The 23,333-nt window shown below is 43.0% G+C and overlaps 3 protein-coding genes across 5 annotated transcripts in view; 1 reads left to right on the top strand and 2 right to left on the bottom strand.

The window, feature by feature from the left end:
* The first annotated feature begins 1,203 nt into the window (after positions 1–1,203).
* On the top strand, positions 1,204–6,417 carry si:ch211-252f13.5. Its single transcript, XM_035169248.2, has 6 exons — positions 1,204–2,192; positions 2,325–2,530; positions 2,810–2,980; positions 3,318–3,470; positions 3,616–3,682; positions 3,801–6,417. The coding sequence occupies exons 1-6, from the start codon at positions 1,475–1,477 to the stop codon at positions 5,372–5,374; spliced, it is 2,889 nt and encodes a 962-aa protein (XP_035025139.2). The 5' UTR covers positions 1,204–1,474; the 3' UTR covers positions 5,375–6,417.
* A 3,669-nt stretch (positions 6,418–10,086) lies between these two features.
* anxa13l (annexin A13, like) lies at positions 10,087–17,447 on the bottom strand. 2 transcript variants are annotated; one of them, XM_035171073.2, is made up of 11 exons: positions 17,281–17,447; positions 16,511–16,586; positions 15,707–15,801; positions 15,451–15,618; positions 14,788–14,821; positions 14,181–14,260; positions 13,630–13,698; positions 12,084–12,185; positions 11,918–11,993; positions 11,714–11,826; positions 10,087–11,249 (listed from the first exon to the last, which is right to left on the bottom strand). In XM_035171073.2, exons 1-11 carry the CDS (start codon positions 17,293–17,295, stop codon positions 11,130–11,132), a joined length of 948 nt encoding a protein of 315 aa, XP_035026964.1. In that variant the 5' UTR covers positions 17,296–17,447; the 3' UTR covers positions 10,087–11,129. The 2 variants fall into 2 exon arrangements, with proteins under 2 accessions (XP_035026964.1, XP_035026963.1); XM_035171072.2 differs by having other exon boundaries at positions 15,451–15,621; positions 17,281–17,445.
* A 1,183-nt stretch (positions 17,448–18,630) lies between these two features.
* gpr158b (G protein-coupled receptor 158b) overlaps positions 18,631–23,333 on the bottom strand; it is a 64,277-nt gene continuing 59,574 nt past the window's right edge. Inside the window, exons 12-13 of one of the 2 annotated variants that reach the window (XM_035169286.2) lie at positions 22,508–23,088; positions 18,631–21,484 (exon numbers count right to left, since the gene is read on the bottom strand). In XM_035169286.2, coding sequence (XP_035025177.2) covers positions 20,516–21,484; positions 22,508–23,088 — 1,550 coding nt within the window. In that variant the 3' untranslated portion in view covers positions 18,631–20,515. The remainder of the gene's footprint in view (positions 21,485–22,507; positions 23,089–23,333) is intronic. The other variant, XM_035169287.2, reaches the window with a different exon arrangement.

The raw sequence follows: 23,333 nt of genomic DNA, 5'->3' as shown, positions 1-23,333 counted from the left end.
AATCATTTACGTTATGGGAACTTGATTTTTGTCCCCATAACAAAGACAAGTTCCCATAATGTGACTGTGTAAACAGATTTAAGTCCCCACAACATAAGTAATACCTGGACCACACACACACACACACACACACACACACACACACACACACACACACACACTATAAACTTATATGGACAATAATCTTCAGCCAAGTGTACAAAATGCATTCGAAAAGCAACAATAAGAATTAAGTGGGGACCGAGATCTAAGTTTGGAACAACATGAAGTTGTAAGTAAATAGAATATATAAAAATAAATCAATGAAAATATGTTTAAAAAAACATAATGAAATCAATGTGGTCGCAGGTACTGATGATAACCATCACTGTGAAAAGTTGAGATTGACTGATGGCTCCATGAACTCCTGACTTTCGACTTTGTGCCTCTGGACTGTTTGTCCACTTACTTTCTAAGTACACAGTTAATAACAGTAGCTACACGCAGTATCATTGTGTGTGTGCATGTGTGTGCATGTGTGTGCACATCGCTGGTTCAGCCTATCAACTGTTTCTTGAGCAAATCCCAAATTTGCAAATCAATATATCCACCACGTTGACTGTTTGTAAGCGTTTCTGAGTGATTTATAACAAACTACTGCCAGAGGGAGGATGATTTATGCAGCTCCTTGCATATATTTAGTGTGTGTGAGGTAGAGTTTGCCATGAGAAGAGGGGGGCAAACATTTTAAATGCTTCTAATGTGGGCTGCAGTTTTAATTAGAGCCATGTGGGATCAGAGAGGGGAAATGAGAGTGGTAATAAACTGTTAAAAAGTTTACGTTTTTACAGGGGAAGGCCGTTTTGGCTCCAATTTTCCGAATATTACAGAGTTTGTGTTTTAAGAGTCCTATACCACTGTAATTCAGAACTACTGAAGGGGCCCAAGCTTTGATGCCATTTAAAGCCGAGATTTCGATTCTGCAGGGCTTGATAAAAAGCCTCAGGGCTGATCCTGTCGCCCAAATGGATGGCAAAAGAAAATAGAGTTGGAAATAAAGCAACCTTTACCCCTTTAAACTAAATCTCTAAAATTCCATTTTGAGATGTGGCGCACGTCATGAGTTTGTGTGTGACCTGTTGGAGTGTGAGAATGAAAATAACGGTGAAGGTCCAAATATCCATCATGAGCGCAACTTCAGTAGGAATGGAGTGACTCCACAGAGTGGTATGTCCGGCCGGGAAAGCTACGGGTTAATTTAAGACTAGGAGGAAAACCTGTTGCCAATTAGGAACAGTGAGCGCCATATGTGGGCTATAGACGGAGCTATCTCCAGAGGGGCAAAGGGGGCAGAAACCGCGGAGCGCGCAATGGAGACAAGCTGAACGTCTGTGCATCCACTTCTTCAGGTTCACCACAGATTCACGCGTATGGACAATTAATTTGAGGATATTATTTATCTTGAAGAGATGATCAAACAAAGTCTGCAGGGCTGATGCGCAACAGTGCCATCATCTACTCTGTTTACAGTTTTACCTCTCAGCATCGCATCATGGCACGTATCTCGACCATATTTGTACTCTTCGTCACAGCCATAGTCGGCCCAGGGAGTGTTGCTGAGATCTGCAGAGGGGCGCACTGTTTCTCGGGGCAGGACTGGAGCAGATCGTGCGTCGGAGCGCACTGCCAGGGGCGCGCGGAGGCTTCTGCGCCCCGACGGCAGTTCCATCACTCTGCACAATCCACACCAGGACAAGTCTACCCGAGTTACCAGCGGGACGCTCATTTCAGCCACCACCAGGCTCAGAGCGCGCCCTTAGCGCCGTACATCATCCACCCGCAGCAGGGAGGCTTTGCGCATCAGACGGGCACGGATGGCACCAGGAGGACCAACCCGAGGACCCTCACAGCCGAGGTGTTTCACCCTGGCTGCGCCGGCGGGTCCTGTCCCACCACTGTCTCTCATCGTCAAACCAACGACGACAGCGCAACGCGGGAGTGCAAAGGGATCGGATGTAAGCTGCCGCTCCGGATGCGCCAGAAACCCAAGGCTTGCGCTGGAGACGGTTGCAGTTCCTTCGGAGGAGACGACGGGAGAGGGGGCTCCTCTCCGGTTCATGTGACGGACAGAGCTGCACAGTTTCTGGATGAGCTTCCAGACCTTGGGTCGGAGCGTGGAGCGTGGATACAGCTCTCATGCGACATGAAACCAGGTCAGTTTCAGCCTGAGTCATTCCCCACAAAATATAAAGAGAGACGCTCTTCTTATTCAAACCACAGCCTTTGCTGTGAGGACATTATAATCAGTTGAAATGCTATGTAACAGTGTTCTTTCTTTGCTGAAGGAACGAACGAGGTTCCCTCAGAGGACGCTCTTGTGCTGCAGCTGCAGTTGTCGAAGAGCCAGGATAAGCTGGTTGAGGCTCTCAGGGGCCAGCAGGACGAGGTCAGGGAGCTGCAGAGGCTCATGACTGAGCAGCAGGGGGCGCTGGTCAACCAGCAGAGAGAGATACTGGATCAACAGAGGAGGATGTACGAACAGATGGAACAAGTAAGGCTGCTGTGTCTGATGACCAGAGAGATGTTCATTTTGATGTTTGTGGTTTCCTTGTTGGACGGTGGTGAGATGAACAAGTTTAATTGAGACGAATGCATAACAATATTTTGTCAGATGAAACACATACTTCCCTGTGGAGTTTGTGAATGTTCTGTGCCACGATGAAGTTGAAATGAGAACACAAGGAGCAGAAAAATCCCTCATTGGCTAGTTTAGTTTGTATATTCCTGGGTTACGGATTATAATCGTCCATATTCAATTCTCTACATCCAGGTGAAAGCCCAGTACAACATATTGATGGACGGCATCAAACAAACGTCTTTCCAGAACCTGCAGGGGGACGTGGACAATCCCACGGAAACGTTGAATGGGCAGGCTGGAGCCCACCAAGCACAGCAGGCTCTCTCTTTTCACAAGGTGGACATGGAGGCCAGCGTGATGGAGGTGAGCTGCAGGTTGAAACAGGGGGACAAAAACAATAACAACCGAAAGAGCTAAATATGATACTTGACTTAAAAACACAGTATTAACATTCAATCTATATACAGATATACTGAAAATGCAGATAACATTTTCTGACCTGTTTAATCACAGTTTAACAAAATCTAATCTAACTTAATGTAAACTTTGTCTCATCTTGCGTATATTGTATGGATGCCACCAGTAAATCAGATCTAAATGTAACATTTGGTTAATTTCAACCTTTATTTATATGATGTACGGACATGACTGTTGATGTTCAGTTTATCTCTGGACGTGAACACATGTTTGATGCCATCAGGTCGGTCGTTCTACGTTGGGCTGTGGCAGATGCGGCCCTGAGGAGTACTGCGGGTTCAGCAGCGGTCATCCTCGCTGTGAGAAGTGCACCATCTGTCCTGCCGGCTTCTTCCTGGTCGCTCAGTGTTCAGTCCACGCAGACAGAATCTGTCAGGTTAGCACTATACTGTCTTTTTAGAGGGCCAGAAAACCAAAACAAAGAGCTGAAAGACGCTGTAGTCTCATAGACCTAACAAAGCTCTGTTTTTCAAGTGACCCCTTTCATACTCAATAAATAAATCATTTACTAATCATTACAGGACAGAGACGAATGCCTTGAAATATCCGATCTGTGTGGAGATCAACAGAAGTGTCTCAACACACCAGGTAACTGTGAAATACCAAAGCCACTCCACTTGTTGATGACTCATATGAAGAGGTAATGCTAAACATTGGAGGAAGCTTGAAACCAACATGTATGTTTTCTCTGCCGTTGTATCACCAGGTGGATTCAGGTGCCACGGCATGACAGAGCGAGAAGCCAACTCAGGAATGTGTGGCCACAGTTACTTCTTCAACTCGGACATGGATGAATGTCAAGCCTGTAACGAGTGTGATGGAGAACCTGTAACAACACCCTGTACCTTCGTCACAGACGCAATCTGCTCTGGTCCCGCCGTCACTGACAGCGCCCTCTCTATGTCCTGGAACGGAGAGGTGAGCCTGCAGGGGGCGAAGGGCCACATCCTGGCTCATGCCTCCCACGGTGTGCAGCTCCACATTCAAGGACGAGGTGACGCAGGTCTGGTGTCCGCCGAGGACGGGCGTCTGGTGCTCAGGCAGCACGGTCTGGTCTGGCTGGATGAGAATCTCTCTGTGAGCCACGGCTGCCGCAGCTTCATCCAGGTGTGCTTGCGTTTGAATAACACTGATGGCTCTGAAAGTAAGGACCTCAGTGGCATCAGGCTGGAGCAGCGGGACACGAGGTCACTCCAGAGCGTAAGCATCAGTGGGGTAGCAGAGGTCGCCCCAGGTCACATCATCTCCCTCTTCCTCCGGAGTGCCAGCCAGCACTGCAACGAAAGCAGAGAGGGTTTGCAGCTCTACGACTCCTCAGCAGCTCCATTCAGCCTCCTGTGGCTCTCCCACGACACCGGGGCAGTTGCCATGACAGCACAGGCAGTGGTGTCCGCACACTATCACACAAACTATCGCCCAGTTTTCCGCACCTCCTCCACGTCAGACGCCTATGTAGTGGGGCTGACACATGACGGCCGCGGGATCCGTTTTACTGAAGGTGGCACAGTGCGATTTGTCTTCCAGCAGGCTTTGTACTCCATGGGTCAGGCCTGTGTGAGCGAAGGCTTCCAGCTGTTGGCGTACCTCAGCCGTAATGGAACCGGTACAGAGCTGTGCCGTAGCTTCAAACCAGGTGTCCACTACCGGGATACATCTATATCTATGTCTGGAGCGGCCATTGTCGGTCCCGGGGACACACTGGGCTTTGAGATCCTCTCTCCTGCTCAGTGCAACGTTCGTTTCTTTGGCGACGAGACGGGCATCAGCACCCTCAGTTTGGTTTGGGTCCCTGCGGCCATTTCCTCCTCTCTGTCTGCCTCTGTGGCTCAAACCGGCCTTCCCTCAGGAGCTGTTCGAAACAAGCCGCTGTTCTTCCGTCAGACCAGTGCTCAGGTGTCCCAGATGGGGCTGCTGGGGAAGGGTTCCACAGAACAGAAACGAGATTTTGTCTTCAGGGAAAGCGGCACGGCCAGCATAGCTCTGGATCTCAAACTCATTCACTCCTGCAACTTGGTTAAAGTAACTCTGCTCAGGCGAGGTGTTCCGGAGGGGTCAGGAGGAGGCAGGGAGGCAGAGGCAGCACGGCCCGTCACTCTGGCCCAGCAGGTGGAGGGTCAGATGGCAGAGGGAAGCCAGTGGGGCGGGGTGAGCCTGCGGGCGTCCTTCCAGGTCTATAACGGCACAGCGGTGTTCTTCACTCTGGACTGTGTGCGTGGACGGGTCAACCAGATCAGTCACCAGACAGGAAGTGGAGTATCAATCCTCTGGGTGAAAGCATGATAAAAGAAAGACAAAGCCTTGCTGTGTTGTTTATTTTATATGATTTCTCAGTCTAATAGAATTATTTGTTTTCTTGCTAAGAGTAAGAGAAGATTGACACACTCCTATTTCCCTCTATTAAATACTAAGCTACAATGAACAGGCAGTTACATTACATTACATGTCATTTAGCTGATGCTTACTTTTATCCAAGGCGACTTCCAATCTTCCAGGTTAGGCTAACTGATGATTAATGATCCACTCATTGTTCTAAGCTAAGATAAGATAAGCTAAGCTAATTGTCTGCTTAAAGGACAACTTAAGTTACATATACTCATCTAACTTTGCAAAACTCTTAATAAGAGTATTCCGCAAACTTCGTACTACTCCTTTGAGCTTTATTATTTTGTAGTAGTAGACAGCAGCTAAATTTACAGTTTTTTAAAATTGGTGTTTAAAAAACTCCATTGCAGACTTTTATTTAAAAATTGTAGCATTAGGCATAATTCCTTGTATTTATATAATGTGAGCATAGTACTGTGTAATGATCTCTACAGAGGTATAAATAATGGCTTTAAGCACAAATATTATGTAGGACACAGCTTTGATTCCTCTCATGCAGCTCTCGGATATTTTTTTTCATGTTCAGGAATTCCACGTGTTGTATTGTCTGTCTTTTATTTATGTAATTCAGTTAGCCTGTTGACGCCAGAGGACCTTCAGATCCTTCTCACTGTGACTGCCGCATTTTGTGCTGTCACCAAAAGTGGTCGGCTGGTGCTGGTTTCAGTCAGGACTGTTCTTTAAGTGCATGTGTTTCATGTTAGCCGCCATTTTCTGATGTGAATATCCACTGCATGCCTTGTTTAATGACCTCTCTCTGCATATTATGGACTTAAAGAGAGTCACGTGTATCACTGTGGCCATTGCTGACATTAAACTGTCCGGCAGAGACAACAGGATATTTCAGCTATTAATACATTAGGGTATAGTTACTGTTTACTCAAACTAAACTGCAACAAAATGTATATTTGATGTTTTAGAGTAAAGCCAATAAAAATGCATTTGTTTTACCAGTTATTATTTTTTTTTACTGTATCTGAGGACTCATGATCAATGTGGTCAGTTAAATCCCAACTGACTTCTGGTAAGGTCTTACAAATAAATTGATCTGCTCAGTAACAAAACAAACCAATAATTATTTTACTACTATCAGGGTTTTTACCTCCTACCGCTTTCCTGGGTCTGGTTGTAGTTTATTGTATGGTGGCTATTGTTAGTAACAGTAATAACTGTTTGAGATTGCTGTTGAAGTGACATTCCTGAGATACTTGAGTGTCTTTAATACTTTTTATGAGTCTTCGGTCAGGAAAACACATGCTTTCAACTACGGATTTGCCTGCACACACTGGCTGCCTTGAGTATCTTGTGTCCATTTGGAGCGTTCGTTGTGCACATCCTCAGAAATCAATACCATCCGAGATGTAATATGCTGAAGAACAGAGGGGGCAGTGTAGAGGCAGTATGGAGATATGACAGAGTAGACAGAGGTGTGTCAGCAGCGTTGACTGTAAATAAAGATGGACAACATGTGTCCACTCGCTCCCACTATTCAGAAATGAAGCAAAAATATTGAATATGAATCCCGCCATCTTGCGCATTTGGAGTCTGTGCACTATAGCGATTGGGTGATAGTGGTGTGCTAGCGAGGTCCTGCTGATACACGAGTTAGTCTCAGCTGTCAATCATGTCTTTTTACCCTGTTTTTATATCATCAAATAACTCCTCCTGGAGTTTCGCTATGTTTATTGTGTACATCATGCTACTCTGGAAGTTTTATATGGTTTGAGCCCCCTGGTGCGCCCTCCAGAGGTATCCTTCAGTAGTGTATACATCGGAAAATTTACATTTCCTACACCATGGGATGTCTAGGCGAGCCCGTAGATTAAAAGCGAGTATATGTACAACCCCACGTAGCTAAGCATTTAAAATAGTTATTAGGACGAAGCTACTACTCACATGTGTGTTTTTGTAGTGGCAGCCATTAACATGTTTCAACTGAAAGTCTGAGGAAACTGGTAATCTTGTGTGCAATAATCCTTTAATGAGCTTTTCCCTACATGCTACACTCAGATGTGGATCCTCAACTGATGTTTGCTCTTGGCAGAAGCTGCCATGTGTTTCCCATTACATGGAAAAGAACAGAGGTCCTTTATCATGAATTTAAACAGTCAAAATTATATTAGCTGGGTAGTTAACCTCCTGATGGCCTTCCTACGCACTTCCACCAGAAACCCTCTCATTCTGAGTGCTGGCGCAAGATCAAAAAGCAAACTGCGAGTTTCGGCATATGTTCTATGAAAACCAGTAGACCAGCTAATGTTATTATTTCAGCCTTTGAAGTCATGACCTCCAGGTTAGTTTGTGCGATATATTATTCAACAAATCCTGACTTTTAGCAGATTAGTGCCATTAATATGCAGGTTCGTGTCTTGAAGGGGCTTGCATGGAGTGTCAGGGATCAAAAGAGTGCCGACATGACAGTTTCCCACTTCAGTCAACTAACTCCCTTAAGTTCAGACTTTTGCTATGAATAAAGAACTTGCAGCAGAATTTATGTCTTAAGCCTTAATCTTTTGTACGATCTGTATCAAAAACTAGACAGAACTAGACAGAAGACCAAAGACGAAACCCTACCTGAGTTGACAGGAGAGAACAGAGAGAAATCTTATCTTGAGACAAACTGAAACCACCTCCGGGTTGACGGCTGTGTGGCTGGCTGAGTTATGGTGGATGATAAATGCTTGAGGAAAAGGTCCAAGCCCTACAGTATAGAAAGAGGAGCTCCATCTGTCTGGCCCACCACATCTACATGTGGGTAATAGAGTACAGATGGAGGGGGAGACAAACACACTGCATGAATATGCCGAGTTGGTATGTATGGGTGTTTGTATGTTGAATATGAAGACATGTCCTTTGATGAGAGACATCATTCTGTGGCTTTCAGAATTTAATTTAGTATTCAATGTCAATTTCCACAGCCTCTAAAGTACAACAGAAGCAGGGTCCAGGGCCTGGGGCCCCCTGGCCACACGTGAAAAGAACTGAAATTGAATGCTGTAAAACTAAAAAAAAAAAAATCCTGTGCCGTCTTTTAAATGAAGAATGACAATTTAATCTACAAGTCAGTGAAGTCATGTTGATTTGGGGACCCAGCAAAACTTTTCAGTGAGGGAGGAGGGTCAGAAAAGGGGAAAGGTTATAGGTAGTCTGAATTCTTTGGGAGGGCAGGGAGTGTTTTCTTTTCCAAAAGCTACAATATGTTCAGACAAATGTTTCTCAGATGTGTCTCTCACCCCTCACACGTGTGTGTTCAAACACTGAATGAAACCTGAACATCCACCTTTGTCTTATATAGTTCACCGATCAGCCACAACATTAAAACAGGTAGGTTAACTGGTTGTAGTGGCTGATATGTGTATATTTTAACTAGCTATGAAGCTATGAAGCAATGGACAACTAGAATCACAGTAGAGTGCAAACCTCTGCTAAGGCCCAACAGTGGACTAGAGAAACCACATTGAAATTCACTAGATCTGGATTTGTATTTGGATGTGAACCAAATTTCACACACTTGTAATCTTTACAATAATCGAAATATATATACAATGCAGCCCCTTAAACAATGTCTGATATATTTGATTAAAATCCAAGAATTATTATTCACTGAGAATCAACAGAAATTTTTTAAAACGCCCTGTTTCGTTATATTAAAGAAAGGGAAAAACAAATTCCTTGACTTGCTTCCTGCACCAGATCCACACCAAAATGTCATTGGTTCTTGCCTGACCCATACCACATCCTCCACCAAGTTTCATGGTAATCCATCCAGTAGTTTTTACATAACATAACGTCCTTGTCCGAGGTAATTGAAGCTCTAAAATAAGTTTTAAACCACACTGTGGATGGTTCGGGGTAGTATCTTTCAAAACAGGCCACAGATATACACTGATCATCCACAGCATTTTTAAAAAAGCTCATGTTGCAGTTTATAGGTGTATTAAGAGGCATGACAGAGAGGCAGACATGTTGCCAGTCTGAGTGGAGCGTGAGGTGGATGGTGAACTGGGCTACAGATGGTGCACAGACTGCATATACAGGTAGCAGGAATGTGCAGGAGGCCATTGGCCTTGTTCATGGAGCTGGGCTACCTCACAATCAGGGCTGCAGAAAGAGAGAAAGATGTAGATGGAGGATGGAGAGGAAGAAAGGAAGGAGAGTAGGAGTTAGAAGGAAAGTGAGAAAGTGTCTGCTTGAGCATCTGGAAGCAGTTCTCACTTGTTTTGAACCTTTCTTTCCCTCTATCTGTCTTCAAGTCACCCACAGGCATTGCTCGCTTTCTGTGCATGGTAGAAAGTTCAAAATGTATTGAGGCAGATTTAATATACAACTTCTGTTGAGCTTTTAGTCACAAGATATATATATATATATATATATATATACACACACACACACAATTTTACTGTACCCCAACCTTTGATTTCAGTATGACTCTGATCAAATACCGTTTTTTTTCTCCTAAAAGGCAGAAAACAATATTACAGGTTGTACAACACTGCCCCCTACAAGAAATAAAGAGAACAACACTAACATTTGGTGACGCTAAAATGTATTATCACTACACACATATGTTTGCCATTAAAACAGGTTAATAATTGATACCTTCTCATATGTCAATGCATTAATTTATTTATATGATAACACAACAGTATATCATAGTCATTTTATATTACAGCAAATGACATTAATTCAGATAGACTACATGGATACAGACAGCACGAGTACTGTGATTGTATACTTAAAGGGTTAATTCATATCTTGTTAAATCATTTTAAAAGCACAATGATCTCATAAGAGTTTACTGGTATATGACGGAAACTTATAGTGAATTTAAAGACAGGAAAAAGGCAAAAATGTAATGTGTACAAAAGGGAGAAGAAGGCAGTTTGTGAGCTGTGATTAGAAATAAGACTACAAATGGTTAAAACCCCACAAAGCCTTTGGGGATGTGACTACAAAAAACTCGACACTACATACTTAAAGCATTCAGGCTTCGGGTAATGTCATCATGTGTTATCGTCTTGTGTTTTCAGATGTCAGAGATCAAATGTGATAATTCGGCACTTGAGTGTTGAGTGTTGCAGCAGAAAGGAAATTGCATGGCTATAAAGGCATCTTTGAGGCAAACAGAAGTGAAGTGAGAATAAGGATGGCAGAGATGAGTAAAGTGACAAATATAAAGTAAGAGGCTGCAGCACCGTTCTCTTTATGTTTGGTGCTATGGACTAAGCTGCAATTGCTGGAATCAACGCTAACATACAAAGAGCGTAAAGCTGCTAAATGTGAATAAATGAAGTCGATTTTAATAAATACAATAATGTGATTTCGGCTGCACAAGTTATATAAATTACACAAACATTCATTGCACTTCTCTTGTATACTGGATTATATCAGTAAGGAATTTCACAGAGTGTGGTGGTCTTAGCAAAACTGTGTCCAACACTCTATAATACAACGATGAGTTGGTTTTGGGTCCATGCTGCAAAGACAACTGACTCTAAGAGTGAAGAGAGAGAAGAAAACAGCTGCGAGATGATAGATAGAAAGAAAGACGTCCACAAAGTGATTGAGTGAATCGAGTGGAAGAAGGAGTGAGAAGAAAGTGGAAGTAGACACAGAGGTTAAACAAGGCCTGTAGGGGGTCGGTGAGAGGAGTTTAGTGCAGGATCTCAATGAGGAGGCGTTTGAAATCTCCACCACACTCTGAATCCAGGGCGTCTTTCAGGGTCTCGTCATACTTCTCCAGGTACATGTCCTTTATTGTCTCCAGGTCGATCTGTGGGTTGACAACACAACACTGCTGTCACCATAAACACCCTGTCTTCGTCCATTTATGTCTTTAGAGTGGACTTTTTATGTTATCACCATTACTTTCAGTTTCAAAGCACATATTCTTCTAAAATGAATTATATTATTATAAAAAATAATTATTATCATAATTTTGAGTTGTACCTTGTAGATATTAAAATATTAAAAGTAGACTCATCATAATGGATTGTTCTTTTTTTATTGATTTTGACTTTAAAATTATACTTTATGTGTAGAACAGTTTATTCTAGCAATTTTCTTTGGTAAGTAGGTCCTGTTACTGTGTGTGGGATTTAGTGGCATCTAGTGGTCAAGTTGTATATTGTCACTTTTATATGCTGAAACATTAATTAATTATTTGGAAACATTATGAATACTGAACGCATCCTCAGTTCGATTAGACATTCGCCGACACAGCAGTACAACACTTGCCTCAGAACGGCCGACAATGAGGCGAATGAGTGTGTCCTCATCAGTGCCGAGTCCCTTCATGCCAGCATTAAGGCGTCGGGCAAAATACAGCTGTGGGTTCTTGGCACACCTCACTGTCAACCACACACACACAGAGGCAGATTGTGTTATGACAAGAATTAATAACTGTTTTTTCTTTGGCTTGTGATTCTGTCCAAAACACACCCAATGTGATGTAGCATTCCTTGAGGGTCCCTGTGGCCTCGGCGTCAATGGTGTCCAAAATGTCTGTCCCCGAAAGCTGAAACAATTAAAATATATCATATTAAAAACATTATTAAAAAAAAGCTAAGAAAAGATTCTTGATTTCTTGTAAGAGGTCAATACTCACAGACTCATAGAACTTAAACGTGGCCTGAAGCTGAATGTAGTTCCTGTGAGTCAGGATGAAGGTAAAAGTAGACTCGTCTGTGCCAAACCTTCCTTCTCCAGCCTGTCGTGAACACAAACAGGAATATGAATGAATGCATATATATGTTCTTAATGTTAGATGTGTCACTTTAATTGAAATCTTTAATATTACCAGTTAAACCTATGATAATTTAACTTCCTCGATAAGATAAGGGGCATGAGGAATTATTCGTTAAAGGATAATTCACTCATCTAAATTTTTGTATACATTTAGTCATTATTCCAGTAAGTAATAATACGATGCCAAAGCACATTGAGTAGTTATCACAGCAAAACTAACAAATTACACTATAAAACCTTACTGAGACAAAGTCATGTTAGCACCCCCTTGAGGCTGTAGCTACAAACAGTGTTTCTTTGAGCTAAATTGATTTACTTTATTCAGTTATCCCACACTGCACATCAAGTATAAACAACATAGACAAATAAATTTCGAGTCTCTGGAATCGCCACTGTGAAATTGCTTCCCACAAACGGCAAGTGTGCTGTCGGACGATCTGGCCAAATCGTCCAGTGTGTGTGTTCTGAAGTTTATAAGATTAAAAATCGGTTAAATCCGTCATTATGTCTGTGGTCTCCCACGTTTTTGTTAAGTGTTGAAAATCCTCTAGTGTGCAGCAGCTATTATAAGACGGGTCCCTGCTGCCCTCGCTCCTCTCATCTCTCCAAACATGTCCACCGCAGGCGAAACACATGATGGTATATACAGAGCTCGGTTAGTGACCATTGGACACTATTTTTCATGATGCATTATGGGAAACAATGAGTGCAAAACGTAAGGTATAATAAACTTCACTAAACATTCCGTAACCACAACGAAATGGCAAACTCCCGATATAGAGGAGTGTATAGTGATGAGAGTGACTTCGGACACGGCCTCTGTAGAATGGCTGTAGACGTTTTTCAGGGCAGCCATTTTGCCATTCAGCCACAGAGGTAAACACAGGTGTTAGTGATGACAGTAATCAGGGTTCCATGTGATTAGTAACACCTGTGTTTAGTTCATGTCAAAATGGCTGCTGTGAAAAACATCTCCAGCTATTTATTAAATGTTCTGTTAAAGTTTCACAAGAGGCAGGTGGGCTGACCAGAAAAAAACACTTTTACTGCTATGACTGTTGCACTGTTGTGGCTGAAAATATGTGTTAATCATGTCAGTTTAACAGTGTGAATGATCCACTTAGAGAGACGCACACCATGTAGTATTACCTCTGCACATATTTGTATTTTTACAATATTACTGCCCTACATTTCCACACAGCGTTTAGAGCCCTGCGCAGTAATATAAGCCACATTACCACAAGAACGAGCTTTGATTCATTCACGCCTCCACGTCACCCTGGGCTCACATGCTCTGACATTTAAATCCAGGATCGCATTACCTTGCAAACGCCAGTGTGATTTAAAAGGCAAACGGCGAACAAGGGCTTTAATTTGTCAGCACAGATTTCACCTGAGAGCTTTACCTCGATCAAAGATGTGGCGTCCTGTTCGGCTAAATCCTCGTCCACCTCATAGCCTTCATCCCTGCTCGCCTGCGCAGACAAACAGGGACATAGGAGAAGAGGGGGAGACATTGGGAGGGAGGGAGTGAGGACGAGGATGGAAGTGCATGTAGAGAGAATGTGAGGGAAAACCTTCAGTGAGTGAAGTCAAGGTCAAAGAGATAGATTACAAAAATAATCGCAGGCATTAAATGGGATAACAATCATCTGCTCCACATTAATGGGAAGTATTTGAAGGCCGTTAAAGCGGCAGCTCTTTGGATAGACGTCGCTGTACAACATGAGTCACACGTTGTTTGTCTTTTCTTCCAGCAGGAAGGAAAAGGGAGGGGAAGCAGAGAAGGGTGGGAGCGCTGGATAGCACATGGGCCAAAGCAACGCCAAACAATGATGTGATGTGTATTGAATGTCCCAGTGGGCGAAGTACTGTAGATTTACAACTGTTCACTTGTAACAACCCATAGAAATGCTATGAGTATGTTTCTCGTTTAAATTAAAAAGGAGCAGTTTACCTGCAGCAGTGAGATCAACAGGTTCCTCACATCTCCACTGGTATCATCCTCGATGTCTGCCTCCAGGTCCCGCTCTTGCACTGTGCAGTACAACCAGAAATACGGTTAAAGTCGTTTGTAATGTTTTGTACTTTGAGTCTGAAAAAGGAAAAACATTATTTGCGGCCAGAAAAAGTAAACACAAACTCAAAGCTTGAATCTTAAACAATTGATAGGTCAAGCTTAACATTATATATACCATGTTCTACATTTGTTCATCGGATAGGCCGCACAGAATATACACTGAATGTTCTAAAACTAAATTAAAATATAAAAAAACTATTAAAATGGTCAGATTTTAGGCCAACTATCCTACTCTACAAAATGATACCAGATGAAACTTGTTTTTTTTTTATTGATTAATTCAGTAAACCGTTTTTTGCTTTGCAGTTAAAACATCTTGCCACAAGGGAGTGCTGCAGCCTTTCAGCAGTATTCCCAAAAGGGATACGCCCAAACATAAAGAAAAAAATAGTCACAGTTCCATGGGTTCAACAACCACAGTTTCCAATGTGAGAGGAACATCTTAATGGTATTCAAGCATGCGTCAGCGTGGATTAAGACTCACCCTGGGCATACGCCTCCTTGTAGCTCACAATGTCCTGTGGGGAAAAGGAAGATGAGACTCAGCTACTCACAGTAAAGTTACTTATATTTTTGATATTAGAAATGGATCACGTGACTGTGTAGTTTGAAAGCGTTCAGCTCGTAGTAACAAATCCACAGAGAATTCTAACACCTTTTAGCTCAATGTTTGGTTTCGTTGTTTTGGTTCGGTCTCACTGATCTTATCTATTATCTTAATTTTCTGTGTTTAAACCTCTGATAATCAACTGTGACAGACAAAGCTGGTGAACATACTGAAGCAGCTCAGGAGCTAAATGCTGCTCCTCCTGTAAAGCCAGTAAAACATTCACATTAATGCAGGATTAACATCTGTTTAACATCAGGAACATGAACAAAGGTGCTATAAAAGAAGTGCGAGAGGGGAAGTCATCACACAGGAATGAAAACAGGCTCTATAATAAGGAAGTGGTGTATCTGATATTTTTAAAGCCAGTGCACACCCACACAGGTGTTTTCACGTCCCTCAGCTGATGGAGGCAACAGAAGTGAAACCACCTGAGTGGGAGGCCTGTGGGTGTTTAGGGGGCTTGGATGAGTTTATCACAGCTAAACTGATGGAAATAGCAACACATTGCACAGCCAACAGTACCACATACTGACAAACCTCATTGGTGGCCGTGCACAGGATCTCTACCAACACGGCTTCATCCGTACCCGCCCCCTTCATGGCCTTCCTCAGCTCCCTGGCGAAGTAAATGTGAGGAGGCTCCAACATGGCGATGATGGCCTTCTCAAAACTGCCTGTCAGCTCCTTCTTCAGCACCTCCTCCAGCTCCTGAGCAAACACGGAGGTGGACACTAAGACAACATGCCTAAGGCTGCCACGTGTGCAGGTAGGAGAGTGAGAGGTAGCTACTTACGTCATCATACTTTTCAAAGTAGGCCTGTTTGATCTCCACACGCTGAGCTGCAGAACGATAGGCCAGGATTTGGATGATGGCTTCTTCATCGGTGCCTGGAGAGGAGACACCATGAGGGTGGACATCAGAATCATTCAAAACACAATAAGAATGCTCAACTATTATATTAATATCACACTAGTACCAGACACCTAAAGAGCATTCTACAAATCCTGTGACTAAACCGACACAGGGCTTTTATTAAAATGGCTGACAGAAATAGGCAGAAATATATTAGATTACATAGAATTTTTCTTTTTAAATGTTAGCCTACATTTACAATAAAACGTATCGGGATTAAAACCAAGATTCAAACCTGGGGAATGTTCTTGCTGTGAGGGGACAGTGCTAACCACCGCCCAACAATAAAACCACTTGATGGAGTATGATAGTGTTACAGGCAGTAATATGATAAAGCCTTATCCTTTCAATCTGGAGGCTAACTCAGTCTGTGAGCTGCTCCGGAGAATCAACATTTATCTTCTCATATCAGTGGAAATTTTCACTCTCTGATCTAAATGTGTTCAATTCCGATGATCAATTTTGGTCGACTGCAGCACTAAGACAAATAAACATTGTTTTAGGTGAGATGCTTCTTTATTAAGAAAATATGAACGACTGCAGTAATAGTCACCACTCATTGTGATCGGGGGGCAACTGGTTGCCTTTAAGCGAATGGAAAAAGGAGGAGAAAGAGGATGTGACTGAAGAAAAAGAGCATATTTCACAATGACTGACAGAGGAATGAGTCAAACATGCACCTACCTAAACCTTTACATGCTTGTCTGATCGCCTTGATATCAGCTGTGACATCAAAGTCCTCAAAGGGGACGATGGTGGGCTGGGGGAATAAAAAGTGACAGGATCATTCATATAATGTGAGAAAATATGTATAATTCAAAGCAGCTAAATCTAAACTACTCAAAGTAATGCAGAATAAAACTGATGTAAAATGTACATATGTATAAAGCTACAAGTTTGCGACTGGGGACTGGAAGGGTTTTTGTTTATATATTCTCCTGTAGGAAAAGGGTGCAGCCCGAGTGTCTGCTGAGTCATGGGGCAGCAGCAGCAGCAGCAGCAGCAGCAGCCTCCTCTCCTCACCCACCCACCCACCCACCCTTCATTTAACACAATGCGGCCTTATTGATCAGCACTTCTGGGAAATTCCTCTCTGCTGCTGCTGCTGCTGCTGCCTCATCGGCCTGACATGAGGGATCCCTCCCTCAGCTCGAGTTAACTGCGACACTTCTGTTCCCTGTACAAACAGATCACACACTGACTCTGCAGGGTGTTTATGTATAGTGTTAGTTTACACTGTGTGTGTGTGTGGTGGATGTGGACTTTTAGTGACATTGCCCCTGTTGATTATGACATTTCTGATGTTGCATGAAAACTTACAGCCCTGTTACAGTGCGTGAGAAGTGTCGCACCCACCCCACCCATGCAAAACAATTATACTCATTCAGAATTAAATGTTGTTTGACCAGTAGAAGTTGTAATAAATAAATAAATGAACGATAAAGTGTCCTCACCTGCACGTTGCCCATGATGTTGCAGACTTCAGAGTTGTGAGGTGAGACGGATGGACGCTGAGTGTTGAGTGTTTTGATGCCGTGCCGTGCTGTGCCGTGTCTGCAGCTAATGTGTGCCTCTCGTGCTAGGACTCAGCCCTGTCCGGTGCTGCAGCGATGACGTCACTGCTCCCCATTACCCGAGCAGGATGGAGCTGGGAGCCGGAGGAGGCGGGGCTGTATAGCTGCCTTCACTAGCCGCTGTGCTACTGATGATATCATTAGTTGTTAGGATACATGTGACCAGTGGTTTAATCAAGCACTGAACTTCATTGGTTTACAACTTGATTAGATTACAATTTTAAGGTACTTCTAATTTATTTAAGTAGTTTAATTTACATACTATTCTACTCTACCACTTTATGATTGTGTTAATTTCTAATTACTTAGATTACTAATACAAAATTGCCTGGAAAACGAGCAGCTCATTAAATGTAAAGCTCTGCAGTAGAACAGTTGATTCTAAAATAAGCTTTACCTCCATGAGCTGAAAAAATAAAATCCTGCTTACAACTTGATGCATCAAAGTATGTTGGAGTACACCTTTCTACAAATACTTGTATCCTCCCACCCAAATAGAATAATCAAAAGGGAGCCTGGAGTAACAACATATTTTTTAAATGTATTAATATTTTTGTTTTAGTAAAATTACCTCAGTATTCCTCCACCAGTTGTACTGCTTGTGCCTTGGTGACACAGACAGAGACAGGATGAGCTTGAATACAAAGTACATATAGTTACAAAATTAAATGGATTAAAAAAGTATACGATATATCGCTCTGACCTGGTAAAGTAGACTTCTAAATAAGATTATCTAGTAAAGTACCTATAAGTTATACTTAAACACAAGTATTGGAACTACATCCCATGACTGTTAGATAAAAAGATGCCATTCAGAGTTTGAATTGTTTGGGTTTACACATTTATCCAGTTTTATAGTCGAGGAAATGTTTTTGGCAATTTATACACAGTAGTGATTCTCCTCCTCCACATGGTGGCAGTGTTGTACAAGCTGCTTTGACATCAAGTACCTGTAAGTAGGATTTACAATGTGTGAGACACATTTGAGGTTGTAAAATGAGACAATGTCTTATACCCTCTGATGGGTTGTGCTGAGTTAATATTTGTGATAGTGTATGATTTTTATGTATTTAAAATGTTGTATCTAATCAGAGTAAGTATATGCATAAGATGAGCAGTGCACCGTGTTTCCATTCAGATACACACTCGTAAGTGATCAATATATGCAAATTACTACTGTAACGCTTAACTTTACAGTCCAGAAGCAAACTGAGAGTCAAGTCAGTGTCGTTTGGATTTTATAGAAATATTTAATTCAGAGTTGAGAACAGGGTATTTACTGTATGTACATGCAGCACATTACGAATGTACAGTATAAATACTCCCATGTGGATGCTACAACAGTTTGTAACGTTTCCAAGTAACACTTTAAATACAGTATAACAAGCATGAAGTACACGAAGTGGGCAAGTTTCCTTTCAAACATCCTTAAAACCGTCTTATGGAAAAACAGCTTGTGAGAGTTTCATCGGTGGGTCATGTTTATTTATCGAGCCTTTCACATTGTGGATGCTGATCCTGAATGCCTGATGAGAGACAGCAAAACACGTCTCGGTCTAACTCGGGAAGCTCTTTCTGAAAAACACTTGATAGATACATGATGACATCTGACATCTATATTTGAAAGTATCCTGTGTGCTCCTTATGCGATGGTTCTTTTATGCCTTCTGGTGAATCTTAGTGTATCATGGCCCCATGTATTTTCACTGTCATGCACACACTATACCATAATGACACAGAGCTGATTACTGTGTGTGACTGTGTTGCATCACAGGTGTCAGTGGTGGGTGGCGGATCACAGAACAGAAAGGCTGACTCCTGTTGTTCTTGTCGTTACTTGTGTTGAAATGGTAAATTTGTAATTTTTCTGTCTTCGAGAAAGTGGCAAAAACATAATCTTTGGTCATGCATAGTCGTGGTTTTGGATACGTAAATAGATTTGGAGGAAGGTGCATTCAAGTAAATGTAAAATGGGAAACTAAGCGACAGAAAAGTATGCATTATTCACATCATCCACCACTGTAGTCAGGGTTGTGTTTTGGTCCTTGAAAGACTCAATTTTCTCTATGTGTGTGGATTCTACAGCCTGTAATGCAAGTTGGTGGGTTTGAGTGGGTTTTTGTTTCTTTTCCCCTTTTTAAGATGGGACATTCAGGGAAGAAATATAGAGCAGTAAACAGTAAATAAACAGAACGGAGGGCCTCATAGATATTTCAGTACTACTCAACTGTATTTGAAAGCCATTTGAGATACGCGTGTACATTATTGATAGCAATGCACATCATTTCAGAAGCATCAGAGTGAGACAAATACCATAACACCAAAAGTTCTGCTGTTGTTTCTGAGAACAAGTTAACCAATAAACATTTAGTTATTTGGATGCTTGATAGTTTGCCACATGCGATGGCTTTTGTTAGAAAAAAGACATCATTTATATTGAGAGTGTTTACCGAAACATACAGGCGTCTTCATTGAGCTGCACTGCGATCCCACGTTTCTCTAATCAAACAGATCATCGTCGTGTCATGAATTATGGATTTGGCCTAAAGGTAAGGCTTCAGATCTCTGTCTGGGGCTTTGGTCCAGCGTCTCTAAACATAGTCTTTTTCCCCGGTCTGATGGTTTTCCTCATCAGCAGCTGATGGATGAAGCCTCCGCTAGTTTACCACGTAAAGTAGAGCATCGTCAGCGTAGTGGCAAACAAAAAGCTCATTAGGTGAAGCATTGACTTTGCTTGTGTACAAAAGATTGTCTGATCTGCTGATAAATATGATTGATTTTACATGTCACCTCCATGTAGTCAGTGTGATAAAAACATACACACAATTTAGTGACAAATGGGCAAGCAAAAGTGCAGACTAAACATTCCTTTAAAGTGACTTTGAAGTTGCATTCACTGCGATTTGACAATGTAGAGCAAACTGTTGTGTTTGGATTGCATCATTGCACAGCAGGAGGGATGTTCTTTTCCTCGCAGGATCTTTTACACTAAGGTGACTCAGAAAAAAAACTTTCATATCAAATACAATGTTGGATCTTTATCATTCATTTTCTTTGCTTTGTCGTGTGTTGTCAGTCTGTGAGTTAAAAAAAATTACAATCGTGGCACCAGTCATCATGCCCTCTCCCCAGAGTCTTGCTCCTCAAAGTCCCACGGGCAAACATCAGCCATTTGGGCTCCGCTGATGACTTCAGGTTTGTAACTAGAGCTCTCCTTCTTCATCTCTGGTGAGGGTTTAGTTTTCTGAGCAAAGCTGGTTTGCCTGGGCTCGCTCTCCTGGGAGAAAACCTCCGCCCTCCTGACCTCCATCATCTCTGGGTCTCTGGTGGAGCTCCTTCGCCGCTCAGACGCCGGCCCGCTGCACTCAGACGACTGGCTGACCCGTCTCCTCTCTGATGGCGGCTTGCTGGAGGAGCTCCTCCTTTCTCTGCCTTTCTCCCTCCCCTTCTCTGATTTGTGGTTGGACGAGCAGGAGCCTTTCCGCTTCTTCTTGTGCGTCGTGGGGCTGTTGCAGGTCTTCTCCTGTTTAGGGGACGGCGGGCTGTTGTAATCCCAAGGGCAGATCTCTACCATCAGGGAAGGAGGCTGTAAAAGGCTTCCTGTGGACTTGGAGTGGTCCGAGTGGAGGCCCTTGGGTTTCCCATCTGTGGGTGTGACGCTTTTCTTCCGCCTGATCCTGTCTGGGGAGATGGAATCTGAATCTCCTCCCAGCATGGGCTGGTCATCAAATTCCCAGGGGCACACATCCAGCTTGAGGGGCAGAGGTGACCTGGGTGGCCGAGCTTTCCGCATTTCCCTTCCTTCTTCTTTTTCTCCTCCTTTATCTTTGGAGCGACGTCTGTTGGAAGGCGACTGCCCTGCTTTCTGCCTCTGCTGGGACCGGCTACCTTTAGAGATTCCAGAGCTGCTGCTGCCTCTCCGGCGGGTTTCTCCGGTGGTTTCTCCGGGAGCAATAGAAACATGTTTCTGTGTTTTTCCTTCAGAGGGCGTCTCTGGTTCCTCCATTTCCCAGGGACAAACCTCGGACACGTCATAAAGGTTCTTCCCGATCTCGGAGCAAATGGACGGCTGGCTGCCGCTCACCTGTTACAAACAGGAAAAAGACAGTTATTCATCATGAAATAACCTACTCAGTCATTGTATGTGTTATTTAAACAGTAATTTTCATTATCAAATATCCTAAGAATAACCATTTAAAGCTAGGGTTCGTAATCCTGATAGCAAGAGAAGGCTACACATCGAAAAAATGCAATCAGGACATACCAGCCCCTCCCACTCGTCAAAGCTACGCCCTCAAAACATATGACTGTGCATTGCCTGAATATAATGTTCAGTGTTTCAAAAACAAATTACCAACCCCTAACTGTTCACTCTACAAAATATAATACAAATAATAAATGAAATGTCTGACATATTAAAATATCTTAAGTTGACGTGTTCAAAACTGGTTTTGGCTTTCCAACTGTTCGCAGCCCAAACGGTGTTAAGACAACAAAACTTCAAGTCCTGGTTCATTTAGCAGCTTTAATTTGACCTTTCATGGTCGTCATGTTCCTATGACATCATCAGTAGATCTGATGACTACATGCGTGTGAGTGGGTCACTTGTCATAATGAGCCCACTGATATACTGTAGTGTAGTTTGCCTACTACAGAGCTAAAAGAGACGATTGGACTGACCGTGCATTTTATAAACAAATGCTAACACTGCAATGCTTGAAATAAACCAACCTTTCCATTTCAACTCAAAGGGTGATAATATATATATGTCGTGTTTACAGCTTGTTTAGTGGACACAAAATCCACTATTGCAGGTTTAAAGACAGGTCAGACGTTCTAAAGCCACATAAAGGAGCCCCACTGGGATACTTGTGGTGGTTTATCCCGGTCTAAAGTCTGGGCAGGATTCTTATTATCCACTCCTCGTTTTCACTGGTCCAGAGAGACAAACAAAACAAACAAGCTTCACCTCCATTTATCCTCCTCCACACTAATAAGATATTCTGCTCTGTGTTAGAGGGTCTTCATCCACTGAGATGCAATCCAAAGATAAAAAAAGACAGTTTCCAACATATCCATCAATTTGTATCATATTTGTCGAAATCACCTGTTGTTTCATGATGCCCATCTTCATGGGTGTCTTGGAGTACTCCACCGACTGGCTGATGATCATTTTTGGATAATGCTCTGGCGTCTCGTCCACCTCAGAGAGCATCCTGCCTTCTTGTCCCTTCAGGCCCTTCTTACTGGCGTCCTCCACACTCTGCGTCTTGTTGGTGAGCCCCGGCATCTTCTCCTTGGCGCTGGCGATCACGCTCAGAGACTTCTGCATGATGGAGGTGCGCAGGTGGACGGGTTTCTTCTCGTGCGTCAAGTTGTGAGCGCTGGCTGACTTCCAGAACAGTGGCACCGACTCGGTGGACTCGGCCGGTTCCAGTTTCGGTGGGGTCAGGGCGGGTTCCAGCTGCTTCTTGGTGTGTCTGCGGCCAATGAGGGAGCCCAGAAGGGATCCCTCCCCGCCGCTTCCGACAGGAGTCGTTTTGTCTCCTGCTGTGGAGCCAGATTGGCTTCCAGTTTCTTCATCCTGGTCACAAACGTGATCATAGCTGAGAGATTTCTTCAAGCCCATGACTTTGTTCTTCAGGGAGTCATCCCGAGCTTTTCCTGAGGGAAGAATAATCACCAGACCTGTATGAAGTGGGTAGATTTACTAACATGACTCACATCTCATTTTAAAATGCATGTTTATGTAAATTAATACATGTATGTATTTAGGTGTTAGCCATTCAAGCGATGGAGCTAGTCCAAACTGAAATATCGTCCCAAACAATTATGGATGCCACTTTGTACAGACAATGATGTCCCCCAGAGGAGAAATCATCATGTTATGATCGCCTAAATTTCCTCTTAGTGCCACCAATGGTCAAATATTC

This window comes from Hippoglossus stenolepis, chromosome 11, assembly GCF_022539355.2.
Source record: "Hippoglossus stenolepis isolate QCI-W04-F060 chromosome 11, HSTE1.2, whole genome shotgun sequence".
Classification (NCBI taxonomy): Eukaryota; Metazoa; Chordata; class Actinopteri; order Pleuronectiformes; family Pleuronectidae; genus Hippoglossus; species Hippoglossus stenolepis.
Note: the sequence above shows the minus strand (reverse complement) of the source record. Positions and strands in the feature narration are given on the sequence as shown.